Source organism: Saccopteryx leptura, chromosome 2 (assembly GCF_036850995.1).
Source record: "Saccopteryx leptura isolate mSacLep1 chromosome 2, mSacLep1_pri_phased_curated, whole genome shotgun sequence".
NCBI classification, from domain to species: domain Eukaryota; kingdom Metazoa; phylum Chordata; class Mammalia; order Chiroptera; family Emballonuridae; genus Saccopteryx; species Saccopteryx leptura.
This window is the reverse complement of record NC_089504.1, coordinates 7,850,791-7,865,368: the sequence shown is the minus strand read 5'-3', so window position 1 is coordinate 7,865,368 and position 14,578 is coordinate 7,850,791. Positions and strand designations below refer to the sequence as shown.

General features: G+C 56.2%; 1 protein-coding gene across 1 annotated transcript; it reads left to right on the top strand.

Annotated features, from left to right (window-relative positions):
* LCN2 (lipocalin 2) lies at positions 1-13,549 on the top strand. The gene is made up of 8 exons (XM_066367056.1): positions 1-135; positions 9,762-9,932; positions 10,454-10,590; positions 11,752-11,831; positions 12,007-12,126; positions 12,366-12,467; positions 13,213-13,242; positions 13,406-13,549. Exons 2-7 carry the CDS (start codon positions 9,798-9,800, stop codon positions 13,233-13,235), a joined length of 597 nt encoding a protein of 198 aa, XP_066223153.1. The 5' UTR covers positions 1-135; positions 9,762-9,797; the 3' UTR covers positions 13,236-13,242; positions 13,406-13,549.
* Positions 13,550-14,578: the final 1,029 nt, after the last annotated feature.

The window sequence follows — 14,578 nt, the reverse complement described above, 5'->3', positions numbered from 1 at the left end:
CGCCGAGCTGTTCCACTTTTCCGACTTCGCCGTCCATCCGCGGCCTCCAGCTTCCACCTGGATCCCGGTGTGCGCACGGGGATCGCCTCGTTCCATCGTTGCACGGGCCTTGCGGAGCTGGAGCCCGCAGTGTCGGTAAGGCGGGCGCAAAAAGCGAGGACGACGGTTTCGGCGGAGCAAATGACTCGGGGAGTGCTGAAGTGACTTGTGCTTTCTCAGGGACACCTCCCTGGGAAAGGGAATCGGGGCCGGGATAGGGGTTTGCGAGGGACCGCGGAGCCCTCTCATCCCCTTCCCCTGGGTGGATTGCAGCTGCAGGCGCCATATCGGGGTTCAGGGCGAACGCCTGAGAGTGAGTCCCCGGAGACCGCAGCATTCGGGAACTGTGGGCCGCCGACCCCCGTTTTACAAATGGGGAAGCTGAAGCCGCCTCATGTACACTTGCGCATGAGGAATCTTGAAGGTGATGACTATGTTCACTGTCTTGGTTAAGGCCGTGGTTTTGCGGACATTTATATATGATACATGTCAAAACTTACCAAATTGCTCAAAAACCACAATGAAAAGAGTACAGGTATGTCAAAAGAAACCAGGATTATAACCCAAACTAGAAAATAAACATCATTAAGCCCAAATAAATGATTGAATTAATAAATAAATGGGGAGGATAGAAATCTCCCATGAAGAAGAATTCCAAATTACGTAGATATCCGTCTGTCTAGCTCCATGGAGCAAAACTCCCACTCTGTAAGTTTGGGCTGTGCAGAGTGACTTCCTTCCCAGAGAACAGGCTGCAAAGGGGGGAGAAGAGTCACTTACAGTGGAGACACCTGACAGCAGCCCTCAGCCAGGTGACTGAGATCAGCCATGTGAATAGTATTTGCCTTGATACGATGTAGTGCAAATGGCATTTTACCTCTGTGGCTTTCCTCCTAAAACCCATAACAACTCTAGGTAACCATTAGAAAAACACCCAACAAATCCTAATAGGTGGACATTCTACAAAATACCTGAGCAGTACTCTGCAAAACTGTCAAGGTCAGCCCTGGCCAGGTAGCTCAGTTGGAGCATTGTCCCCAAGGCCAAGGTTGAGGGTTCAATCCCCTGACAGGTCTTATTCAGTAATCAACTAGAGAATGCATAGATAGGTGCAACAGGCCAATCTCTCTCTCTCTCTCTCTCTCTGAAATTAATAAGTTAAAAAAATGTTTAAAAAAACTATCAAGGTCGTCAAAACCAAGAAAAGTCTGAGCAACTGTCACAGCCAAGAAGAAGGAGACATGACAACTAAGTAACCTGGTATTCTGGATGGGATCCTGGAACAGGAAAAGGACACGTACAAACCAAGGAAATCTGAATAAAGTATGGACTTTAGTTAATAATGCATCAGACCTGTGGTGGCGCAGTGGATAAAACGCCAACCTGGAACACTGAGGTCGCCAGTTCGAAACCCTGGCTTCTCAAGGCACATATGGGAGTTAATGCTTCCTGCTCCTCACCACCTTCTGTCTCTCAGCTCTAAAATGAATAAATAATAATAATGTATCAATAACCTGACCATGGTGGTGCAGTGGATAAAGAACTGACCAGAAATACTTTGCCAGCTTGAGCCCAAAGGTTGCTAGCTTGAGCAAGGAGACACTGGCTCGGCCCCCCTCAAGGCACTAACAAGAAGCAATCAGTACAGCCTGACCAGGCGGTGGCGCAGTGGATAGAGCATTGGACTGGGATGTGGAGGACCCAGGTTTGAGACCCCGAGGTCGCCAGCTTGAGCGTGGGCTCATCTGGTTTGAGCAAAGCTCACCAGCTTGGACCCAAGGTCGCTGGCTTGAGCAAGGGGTTACTTGGTCTGCTGTAGCCTCGTGGTCAAGGCACAAATGAGAAAGCAATCAATGAACAACTAAGGTGTCGCAATGAAACACTAATGATTGATGCTACTCATCTCTCTCTGTTCCTGTCTGTCTGTTCCTATCTATCTCTTTCTGACTCTCTGTCTCTAAAAAAAAAAAAAAAAAAGAAGCAATTAGTACAACTAAAATGAAAACAAGTACGAGTTGATGGTTCTCACTCTCCCTCTCTCTCAAAAATAAGAATAGGCCCTGGCCGGTTGGCTCAGCGGTAGAGCGTCGGCCTGGCGTGCGGGGGACCCGGGTTCGATTCCCGGCCAGGGCACATAGGAGAAGCGCCCATTTGCTTCTCTACCCCCTCCCCCTACTTCCTCTCTGTCTGTCTCTTCCCCTCCTGCAGCCAAGGCTCCATTGGAGCAAAGATGGCCCGGGTGCTGGGGATGGCTCCTTGGCCTCTGCCCCAGGCGCTAGAGTGGCTCTGGTCGCAGCGGAGCGACGCCCCGGAGGGGCAGAGCATCGCCCCCTGGTGGGCAGAGCATTGCCCCTGGTGGGCGTGCCGGGTGGATCCCGGTCAGGCGCATGCGGGAGTCTGTCTGACTGTCTCTCCCCATTTCCAGCTTCGGAAAAATACAAAAAATAAAAAAATAAAAAAAAAAAGAAATAAGAATATATCAGCCCTGGCCGGTTGGCTCAGCGGTAGAGCATCGGCCTGGCGTGCGGGGGACCCAGGTTCGATTCCCGGCCAGGGCACATAGGAGAAGCGCCCATTTGCTTCTCCACCCCCACCCCCTCCTTCCTCTCTGTCTCTCTCTTCCCCTCCCACAGCCAAGGCTCCATTGGAGCAAAGATGGCCCGGGCGCTGGGGATGACTCCTTGGCCTCTGCCCAGGCGCTAGAGCGGCTCTGGTCGTGGCAGAGCGACGCCCCGGAGGGGCAGAACATCGCCCCCTGGTGGGCAGAGCATCGCCCCTGGTGGGCAGAGCGTTGCCCCTGGTGGGCGTGCCGGGTGGATCCCGGTCGGGCGCATGCGGGAGTCTGTCTGACTGTCTCTCCCCGTTTCCAGCTTCAGAAAAAAAAAAAAAAAGAATATATCAATAGTGTTTTATAAATTATAACTTGTATTATACAAACATAAGGTGTTAATAATGAAACTGGATACAGGGCATATGGGAACTCTGCAAACCGTTTTCACAATTTTTCTATAAATCTGAAACTTAAAAGTTGCTATTTAAGAACTTGTCTAATTTTGCACTTTGAATATATGCAGTCTATATTGCATGACTGTTCTTTTTGTGAAAGGTTTGTTAATAACTTGTCAATTTCTGTTATGGTTATAAAGCCACTCTGACTTTCTTTTTATTTTTTTTTTTTTATTTTTTTTTTTTTTACAGAGACAGAGAGAGAGTCAGAGAGAGGGATAGACAGAGACAGACAGGAACGGAGAGATGAGAAGCATCAATCATTAGTTTTTCGTTGCGCATTGTGACACCTTAGTTGTTCATTGATTGCTTTCTCATATGCGCCTTGACCGCGGGCCTTCAGCAGACCGAGTAACCCCTCGCTTGAGCCAAGGACCTTGGGTCCAAGCTGGTGAGCTTTTTGCTCAAACCAGATGAGCCCGCGCTCAAGCTGGTGACCTCGGGGTCTTGAACCTGGGTCCTCTATATCCCAGTCTGATGCTCTATCCACTGCACCACCGCCTGGTCAGGCTCTTTTACTTCTTGAATCCAGAAGTTGTAATATGCTGAGGTCGTGGGTTGGAAACCCTGGGCTTGCCTGACCAAAGCATATAAGACGAGCAATCAATGAACAACTAAAGTGAAGTAAAGGAATTTTAATTGTGCACTGACATAAATTCCGTGGAGGAGTTATTGGAGGGCGTGAGAAGCTGAGGGAGTCTGAAAAATAAGACATTGGCCTGTGTTGTTCTGCACGCAGACACAGGAATCTTGGAGGCACACCACAAGATACAGATGTCTTGGCCCTGGCCGGTTGGCTCAGTGGTAGAGCGTCGGCCTGGCGTGCAGAAGTCCCGGGTTCAATTCCCAGCCAGGGCACACAGGAGAAGCGCCCATCTGCTTCTCCGCCCCTCCCCCTCTCCTTCCTCTCTGTCTCTCTCTTCCCCTCCTGCAGTGAGGCTCCATTGGAGCAAAGATGGGCCGGGCGCTAGGGATGGTTCCTTGGCCTCTGCCCCAGGTGCTAGAGTGGCTCTGGTCACAACAGAGCGACGCCCGGGAGGGGCAGAGCATCGCCCCCGGTGGGCGTGCCGGGTGGATCCCGGTCGGGCGCATGCGGGAGTCTGTCTGACTGTCTCTCCCCGTTTCCAGCTTCAGAAAAATACAAAAAAAAAAAAAAAAGATACAGATGTCTTGTTTATGATTAGGACTACCTAAAGCATTTGTCCTGTCCTTCACCTAGTGTTCTGGGAGTAATGGAGAAGTGCATAATTTAAAGATTACAGTTGGTGTTTAAAAAAGAAAAATAACATAGTTAGACTGGTGCACTCCCACTGTATGTTAACCAGTAAATACGCCGAGTGAATGATGTTCGAGGCCGACTCCGCCTTATGAGTTTCAGTCCTGCTTTCTTTCATCTGCCTGACATTTGCTTTGCGTCCGCGTTAATAAGAAACAGCAGTGAAGCAACTATGAATTGATGCTTCTCACTACACCCTCCTCTCTCTCTCTCCTCTCTCTGTAAAATCAATAAATAAAATCTTGAAAAAAGAAAAGAAAGGCAGTAGTACGCATCTAAGAGGCATTCCTGGGCCAGGCACCCCAGCACCAGCACAAGGAGACTGCCCTGGCCCCAGACCTCGTGTGGTACGGCCTATTGCCCCCTGCCCAGTGGATCCCACGAGAGGGAGCAGTCCAGTGGGTGTGTAGCAGGAGGAATAGCGGGACTACCGTTAAGAGCTTTTCCATAAACAGGGTCCCCACCAGGTGGAAAGTTCAGGAATCAAGAAATGCTCAAGTGAGCCCTGGTGAGCCCAGGCATGACAGATGGGTCATGGGAGCTAGGAAGCTGCTTCTGGAAACGAGACTCGAGCCAAGGCCCTAGAGGAGGCCTTCCGCCTCCTGGGTGTTTGGACCTGCAGTGGCCAAGGTGGGCCCATCTGTGGACACCAAGAGTTCTGCTGCTATGACAGGCCACCTGGGGTATCTTGAAAGCTTCTCTGCATAGCCCAGTCTCTAAGCAGCAGAGTCACCTGCTGCAATATTGCTGTTGGCTGGGCTAAACACTGCTCATAAGCTTCCGGAAACCAGTCCAGGGGGTTAGACTGGATTCCTGAGAGGCAATTAGCATGGAGAACACTTTGCTGCCTTCCTGGGGGAATTAGACCAGATGTGGGGTCTGGGTCCCTGTGTGGGAGAACAGACCAGTGGGACCCCTGGCAGCCTTGCCACTTGGGCATGTAGGGAGGGGGAGCCACCTGCCAGACACAGTGCAGGGGTGTGAGGGTGGTCTTGCTGCGGACCAGCGCAGCTCCTAATAATGGTGCGGAATTAAGGAAACACACTTGTCAAAACAAAAACCATGGGACTGGGAGGACTCTTCAAACTGCCTGGCAGTATCTGAGTGCCTCATAGCCCCAGTTTGCTTTATTATATAGACATATGCAAATCAAGGACCCTGATACAAAGTTGCACATCCAAGGCTAAGACAGGAACTCTCCCAAGGCATAAAACAGGATGCATTAGTGAAATCTACCAACATTTGAAACAAAGAGTCAGAGTAAGGGCATGTATATTGCATTGCTTCCAGCAACCCAAGGAAGCAAGTGGAGTGAGTACAAATACTCAGCATCAAAGCCAAATATGGAGATGGAGGGGGGAGAACTTGGCCTTTTGCTAAGCCTCGAATCTAGAATGGCTTTTTGCCATTTTTGGTCCACAGCAGGGTCTGGAGCAGCCAGGTTTCTCCTGGCTTTAAAAAATTTTTTGCTTTCAGATAAAGGAAGGGGGCGGGAGGGAGAAAGAGAGAGAGAGAGAGAAACATTGATTTTTATTTTTTATTTTTTGTATTTTTCTGAAGCTGGAAATGGGGAGAGACAGACTCCCGCATGCGCCTGACCGGGATCCACCCGGCACGCCCACCAGGGGGCGACGCTCTGCCCACCAGGGGGCAATGCTCTGCCCCTCCGGGGTGTCGCTCTGTTGCGACCAGAGCCACTCTAGCACCTGGGGGTAGAGGCCAAGGAGCCATCCCCAGCGCCCGGGCCATCTTTGCTCCAATGGAGCCTCAGCTGCGGGAGGGGAAGAGAGAGACAGAGAGGAAGGAGAAGGGGAGGGGTGGAGAAGCAAATGGGCACTTCTCCTGTGTGCCCTGGCTGGGAATCGAACCCAGGACTTCTGCATGCCAGGCCGACGCTCTACCACTGAGCCAACCAGCCAGGGCCGAGAAACATTGATTTGTTGCTCCATCCATTCATGTACCCATTGTTTGAATCCTACATGTGCCCTGACTGGGGACCAAACCTGCAACCTTGGTGCCTCAGGACGATGATGTTCCAACCAACTCAGCTACTTGGCTGTAACTCTCCTGATTTCTTGCCACAGAGAAACCACATACAGATAGTGTTTAACTTCCTGTCATTGCAAAAGGGATGGGACCTGTAGGACCAACCCAGGGGTCACAGTGGAAACCAAGAGAAGGACCAAGGGGAGGTGGGCAAGTTCCTGGTGTGACCCACACGGTGCCACATGTATAGTCCAGACCATTCTGAGAGCCCTGGGGTCCAGGTATTGCCCAGCTCTGGGCTAGGTGACACTGAGAGTCCCCTCGTTGGCCAGGTCGGTGCCCAGGCCCAGTGGGAAGGGAGTGGGTGAAGGGTGGGGCCTCCAGGGTCCTGTCTGCCCGGGAGCCCTTGGAGTCAGCCTAAGTTCACACTGGAGTTTGCACGGCGCCCCTCAACCGGCCCTCCCAGTGCTGACAGCCTGTGTGAGCTCTGTGTGTGTGTGTGTGAGGTGTGTGTGTGTGTGTGTGTGTGTGTGTGTGTGCGCGCGCGCGCGCGCGCACTGAGCTGATCCAACCCCAAAGCCCTGCTGGACTCTGAGGAGGGCGGACACAGCTCCTCACGCTGACCCTGGGCTCGCCCGCAGGACCCCAGCGGCCCTAAGGCAGAATGCAGGACCTCCCTCAGCCAGGACTGTCCTTGGACTGCTGTTGGTTCGCAAATTGGTCCCTGTACATGGAGGCCACGGAGAGACCAAAGAAAGAAGCAGGCCACTCCGGATGGATAAGTGGCAGCGTTCATAAGTGAGGGCACTCCCGAGGCTCACCTTGGGCGCGGGAAGATGAGTAGATCACACCACTTGCCAGAACACTAACATTCACAGAGCTTCAGTCAGCCACGTGTTCAGTCCAGGCGGCCTCACAACACAGTGCTCTCTCAAGGCTGCGTCCTTAAAGACGCCCCATCGTGGGGATGATGGGCAGAACCTGCCGTCAAGGACGGGGACAGAGTGGGGAGCCTCCAATGGCCTGGGTCCAGCTCGAGTTCCACGGGTGGTCACCTCCTCCTGTTGACCTCCAACAACATCCCTGCCATACGGCTGGCGCGCTGCACACCGCTGACACTCCAATCACTGGACAGGCCTCCTCCCTTCCATTCATCCCCTCCCTCAGCTCCTGAACCAGCCCAGCCTCTGGGTCAGAGCCAGGAGACAAGGCCGGAGGCAGCCGGGTGAGGAAGAATGACGGGATGACCTGCCCCAGGTGTCAGCCAAGGTCAAGAGCACACAGAGATGAGGACGGGGACAGAGATGAGGCCAGCGGGTCTGGACAGGTCTGGAGCCAGCACAGAGAGTGTGGGTCCTGCATAGGTTTGGTCAGAAACTCAGAGATGACGCCATGTGGAGACTCCCCGGGTGTGCGCCACTGGCGCTGTGTGGGCGTGGCCTGGAGAGGCTGCGGGGCAGAGGGGCGTGGCCTGGAGAGGCTGCGGGGCAGAGGGGGGCGGTGGTGGCGAGGGGTGGGCAGGGGCGCGGTGGTGGCGAGGGGTGGGCAGGGGGGCGGTGGTGGCGAGGGGTGGGCAGACTAGCAGGCACCTGGAGGCGGTGGGATTCCAACACGCGACCCAGAGCCGGGCCACCTCTCCTGCTGCACCTGCGCCTGGTTTTCTCATGCTGCAGACCCCATCCTACCCCCCACCCCAATCTTTAAGAATCTAGAACATTCTACCAAGCGGCTCCTTGGTGATCCAGGGCACTGCCCCTCCCCTAGTTAAAATTCTTTAGGGCGCCACTCTCAGTCTCCCCCACATCCAACAGTCACCAAAAGGCTAAAAGATACCTTTTAAGGTCAAAGACAGTAGCAGGGGCGGAGCCCCTGGGCCTGATAGTGGGGATGAGAGCGGTGGGGGCTGGCCACGGACACCTAGAGGACATATGGGCTTTGGTGGCAACATCATGGACGCTTGGCTCATCTCCACTTCCTGTCCTTTCACCACCCAGACAGGCAGCACAGGGCCTAAGGGGGCCTCTCTGCCTCAGGATGGCCAAGGCTGCATCCTACCCACTAGCTCAGAACCTCGTCCAAAGCCCCTTCCCTCGAGCCCACTGCCCCAGAGCTCAGGAGGGGCTGCTGGTTTCCAAGCAGTGGGTGGGTAGAGCCAGTGAGGTCCCTGTCAGTTTCCTGAGGTCAGTGGATCCTCAGTTCAGCTTCAGGTCAGGTGTCCAGACAGCCTCCACCCTCATGGTGACATCCGGGAGACAGTGCCCAGGGGCTAGGACCCATCGCTGCCTCCCAGAGACAGCCAGGCTCGTAGTGAGGAAACTGCTGCCCAGGACAAAGCTGGGATCAACCATGGCAGGCACACTTCCAGGGACCCTGGCCCTGGAACATCTTACCAAATGTTTCAGCAGAAGTTGCTGACAGTTACCACACCCTTCCTGAATTTGGTAAAGGACAAATCATTCCACCCCGGGGTGAGCTGGTGGATGGTAGATGGTCTAGGTGACCTCTCAAGGATGAGGCCAAGTCTTTGCATTCCCTGGGAGCCAAAGCACCTGGTGTCCAGGGCAGTAGGGTGGAGAGCCAGCCTTCAGGCCCCAGCGCCCCCACCCAGCGCTGGTGCACACCCCTCATTGTACCCCCACCAGGACTGCAGCCTCCACGTTTATTGGACAGCCACCACTGTGGCTGGACGCCCAGCTTGGGGTTCTTTGTCCACTGGGCCCACAGAGGGGCCTGGTGTTAAGGTCAGCTTTGGTCCAGGTCCACTCCTACAAACGAGGCCTGGAAGAGGGGACGGGCAACTCGAGGAGCGAGGCCTTCCAGGTCGGCCTCTGAGGAGGGTTCTCACTCTGTGCCACGGTCAGTGCAGGGTCCCTGGGAGGGCCAGGAGCTGGCCTTCGAGAACTCGGCAAGCACAGAATGTCCTTCCTTGTCAGAAGTGTTCATTTTCAGCTGCCCCACCCGTCCCTGTCCCTCTGAGAACCAGGAAACAGGACATGATCTGTTTGCGTGAGGCATTCTCTGTATTCTTTGGGTGCCAGGGACGGGGTGTCACTGCACGACTCACCCTGGAGCTGGGGATCCTGGAGGTCAGAGACGACATCTCATGCACATCAGGACCGCTGAACGCAAACAGGGCTGCCGGGAGTGGCAGGAAGGGGCACCAAGAGTGTGCGCAGGGAGCCCTTGGCCCTGCAGACGTGCTGACTCTGGGCAAGGCCCCTTCAGCCTTCCCTGGACTTCCTACCCCTCTGTCTTGCACAATCCTGACCATGGGGGAAAAGGGCAGAAATCTTAACAAATGTTTCAGCAGAAGTTACTGACAGTTACCAAACGCTTCCGGAATTTGGTAAAGGACAAATCATCCCAACCCGGGGTGAGCTGGCCAACAGGTGGATGATAAATAGGGTCCCCAGGACAGCCTCCTCACTCGCCTCCTCTTCCTTCTGCCTGCCAGGCCTAGCAGCTGCCCAGCAACCTTAGCCCTGAAATCATGCCCCTAGGTCTCCTGTGGCTGGGCCTCACCCTGCTGGGTGCTCTGCAGACCCAGGCCCAGGACTCCATAAACCTGATCCCAGCACCACCTCTGTTTAGGGTCCCGCTGCAGCCAAACTTCCAAGACGACCAGGTAAGGGGCCTGGAGGGGCAGCTGTGGGGAGGGCCCCAGGAAGAGGGAGCAGAAAGAAGGACAGGTAGAGTCTTAGGGAGCGTGTTAGGATAGGATGAGCCCGGGCTTCAACTCAGCCTGCCCGTGGGTCCCCTGGTGGCTGGCAGCCATGACCCATGTGCCCATCCCCACTCCAGCCCTGCTGACCTGCCAGGTTCACACTCTCTCATCATGTCCGTAGTCCACGCAAAGTGGGAACAGCTTCAGTCCCTCCGTACAATGAGGAAACTGGGCTCAGGGGGACCGGCTGGCCCCTGGCCAATGGTCACTCCATCCCTGCCAGACTCAGGGCTCCCTCCAGGCCTCCAGTTCCTGCTGGCTTTGTCAGTGTGGGCCCGGGCCCGGCCTGAGCGCCCAGTCAGGAGCCCTGTGGCCCTGGCAGAGGGGCTCTGGGTTCTGGGCCAGACCGCCCAGAGGTGTATGCAAGGGCAAAGCACTAGGTGCCCCTGGGTCCCCCTGTGCCTATCACCAGCCCCCTGCAGTTCCAGGGGAAGTGGTACGTCGTGGGCCTCGCAGGGAATGCATTTTCAAAAGAAGAACAAGGCCAGTTTAAGATGTACACCACCAACTATGAGCTGAAAGACGACCACAGCTACAATGTCACCTCCATCCTGCTCAGGTGAGAGCCGCCAGCACTTGGGGGAGCGTGGGAGACCTGGGCCTGCCTGGGGGTCCTGAGAGGCAGACTGATGTCATGGACAAGGGATGCCCAAAGCTGACATGTAGTCATTCGTCCTCCCACTCAGGACTGGAGTCATGTATTTGTTCCTCCCCCCATTCATTGGAATTTATCGTCACTTCTGCATAGACACGCAGACAGTAGTAGGGATGGACACAGACGGTCCTCAGGAAACAAGACGGAGGGAGCAGGGGGGTCCTAGAGTGGGAGGAGGATTGCTGGGCACAGCCTGGAACCCACCCAGGACTTCACTGAGGGCTTCCAGGGACATGGTCTCTGGGCTGAGCCTCGAATGAGCCAACCCGCCTCAGAAGCAGGTGCAGGGGGCTCACAGCAGGGGCTGGCAGACTCCAAGTAAGAGAGAGCTGCTTCTTCAGGCAGCCACAAGCCATTGCGCAGCTGCCCTGGGCACAAGCTCATGGGCAGCAGGACAGGGAGAGGTGGGAGCCACAATTCCAGGGGCCTCAGGCTCTGGCACCCAAGGGAACAGGTGGGGAGTGCAGGGCCCCTCGGGCTGCAGTGGGGAGAGGAATGGTGGGTGCCAGGGCTCACCTAGCTCCTGTGGGTCTCTGGTTCCACACCTGGGGGGTCGGGGCTGGAGCATTTGTACAGTAGGGCTAAAGAAGGACAGGTTTGGGGAGATCAGCTCTGTGGTGCCACAGACACGGTGAGAGGTCAGCGTTGGCCCAGGAGTTCCGGGAGTCCTGGGCATATGGAGCACACTGGAACCTTGGAAGGTCAATTCCCCAGGAGAGGTTACAGAGAGGGAAAGAGCAAGACAAGAGGAAGGGACAAATGCCCAGGGTGGGAGGACAGTGTACAGGGAAGGCCAGCGAGGGGAGACAGCCCTGAAGAGCGAAGGAGTGGTGCTGGAGGACGGGTCTGAGTGGTGTCAGGCAGCCCAGGGTAGCCCTGGCAGGGACAGCCGGGGGAGGCTCCCAGGGAAAGACGCAGACCTCCTGCTGTGGTGGGGGCGGGGCCGGACCTTGGGCATCAGAATTTTGGCCCCTCCCACTAGAGCCCTGGCCCCACCTCGTCCAGCCCAGGGGACCCATGCCTGTGTACCTCCCCCTCACCCACACGTCTCTCTTGCTCCCACAGGGACCAGCACTGTGACTACTTTGTCAGAACTTTTGTCCCAACTTCCCAGCCAGGCGAGCTTAGCCTGGGCAACATTAAGTGTGAGTCCTGAGTGATGCGGGCCCTGGGGTTGGGGTCCCAGGCACAGGGTCCTCCCAGAGTGGGTACAGACCTCCCTGCACCTCCACACAGATGCTGTCCTGTGCGGGGAGGGGCGGAGCAAGGAGTTGGTCTGTCCAACCAGCCAGGACTGACCCCTCGCCTTTCACTCCTCAGCTTACCCTAAACTGAAGAGCTACACCGTGCGAGTGGCGGCCACCGACTACAACCAGTTCGCCATAGTGTTCTTTAAGGCGGTTTCCCAAAAGCAGGAGAACTTCAAGATCACCCTCTATGGTGGGTCTTCACCCGCCCCAAGAGGACCCGGTTCCCAGTCATTTGAGGGAGGGGCGGGGCCCAGGGCGGGGCCAGCCCTAACATCCCCTCCAGTGCCATCTCTGTCCAGGGCCCCCGGGAGGCCAAGGGTAGAGGGTTTTCTGCCGACCCTCCATGAAGAAGGGGTCTGAGGCTAATTCATCCATTCAACAATATTTATGGAGTGTCTGCTGGCCACTTACTGGCCATCTTGGCCACAGGGAGAACCAAGGAACTGAGCTCTGAACTGAAGGAGAACTTCATCAGCTTCACCAAATCCCTGGGCCTCACCGAGGACCACATCCTCTTCCCTGTTCCAATCGGTAATGGCCAGTTGGGGAGAGGAGCAAGGGACAAGGGGACTGTCCAGGCCTGACGCTGGTCCACCAGGGAAAGGGGAGAGGAGGCACTCGGCACCCGGCTCTAGCCACTGGAGCCCCTTGGAAGCCACACGAGGCTCAGAAAGACTGTGCCCCACCCCAAGGGTCTGTGGGGCCCCAGAGAGCTGGGTCCCAAGTGCTTTTCCTTAATAGATAGCTTGGGCCTATGCAGGTGAGAATTTTAGACCCAGATCTGAGTTTCCCCAGTCTCACTTCCTCCTCACACTTCCAGGCCCCTCTGTCCTGGGCCACTTCCCCTATCCCTCAGGTTTTGCTGTTCTGGGCCACCTCCTCCCTCTCCCTGGGGATTGCTCACCACTGACTTGGGAAGTCTTTGTCATCAGGCAAACTGGCCTGGGCAGGGGCTGCAGCCAAGCCACTCAAAGAGCCACCAGCCTCTCCCAGGCTGAGGGGCTGCCAGTGCTCACCAGGTTAACAGGCAGGTGGCTGGGGTTCCTTTGCCTCCTCTGGAGACCAGGTGACCTCAGGTCTTCTCAGGCCTTTCTCTAGACCCCCTCCCCCCATCATCTGCCCCTCTGTTCCCTCATACCTGAAGGAAACCCCTAGATCTGCTACTGGTGGGCCAGGCTGGGGTTGGGGCACCCCAGGGGCACTGCAGGGGGCCTCGTGGTCAGGGGTCACACACACACCCCTGCCCATTGTGATGGACCGTCTTCCTCCCCCACAGACAAGTGCATCGATGACCAGTGAGCGTGTGGTGAGTATGGCTGGGGAGGGGACTGATGGGAGCCAAAGTGCAGCAGCCTGCTGCTCTCCTACCCGGGACTGCGGCCATCACGACCCCCCCCCCCACCGTGTCCCTCTCAGATGCCCCCTGTCTCTCTCCTTCCCCACTGCCCTCATATTGGCTTCTGTCCAAGGTGCTGCCCAGCTGTCCCCACCAAGGAGCCAGACAGCAATGAGAGAGCTGGGAAACCCTTCTCACAGTTCAGCCCACCAGCTGCTTCCAAGGCCACCCTGCTGATGGAGTTGCTCCCTGACTGCTAAATAAACACGTCTCTAGACCCCCAGTCTGTGCTCCTTGCCCCCTGGGCCACCTGGGAGGGGGAAGGGCAAAGGGTGGGCTCTTGGTGTCACGCCCAGACCCCCCTGAGGTCCTCAATGAGGGATGGAGGCCACAGAAACTTTGAGTCCATCTTTGACCGAACACTTCCTAGCTCCCAATCCTGGGTCCACCCCAGGCCAGTGGTGGTTGAACGTGCCAACAATCTAAACACATTTGTCCCTGTAAGCACAGGACACCCAAAGAAAAACACAGGCATGCTATTTTTCTCCCAGATGTGAAATCACTCCTGGGCTCACAGGACTTTACTCTGTGTGTGAGCCCAGAGACCAGGGAAGAAACACGTGGACTCCCAACACACGGGGAAGACAACCAACCCTCAGAGAGACACAGACTCCCAGAAACGTGCCAAGGCATGCAGATACACACCACACAGCAGGTGGCTGTGGAGGCTCCAGCATGGATGGAGCCCTCTCCCCAGGGACATGAGCCTCACTGTCAGCTGGAGATCACACCCTGGGTCCGCTCAGCAGCGACACTTGCTAGCTGGATGACTTTGGGCAGGCTTCCCTTTCCCGCTAGTAGCAGGGCCTGGGTGATGGTAGCTGGCCTGATCTTGTCCTGCAGCCATCCTAGACCGACAGTCACATGCAGCACTCTGCCACACAGACCGTGAGTCTCCAGGAGGCTGTGAACGAAAATGTTCCCGAAGCCGTAGGGGGTCTTTAGAAACCACGTGTCTCCGATTTCGCCCACGCAGGGTCGCCGGCGGCAGGATGAGGCAGAATGGGGACAGAATGAGGGAGGGGGTCCCAGACTGCCCCCGCTCCACTGCGCAGCTCGCTCGCCTTCGCTGAAAGCCCGAGCAGCCAGCACCCAGGACTCAGCCAGCAGCCGGGGAACGGCCCCGCCCGGCGGGTGTGAGCCGAGCGCGAACGCGAGGACCGAGCTTGGGGCGGGGGTGTGGCCTGACGGCGGGGCGGGTGGGCGGGACTCGTGCCTTGGGGGCGGGGTCCCGGCTGCCCAGCCG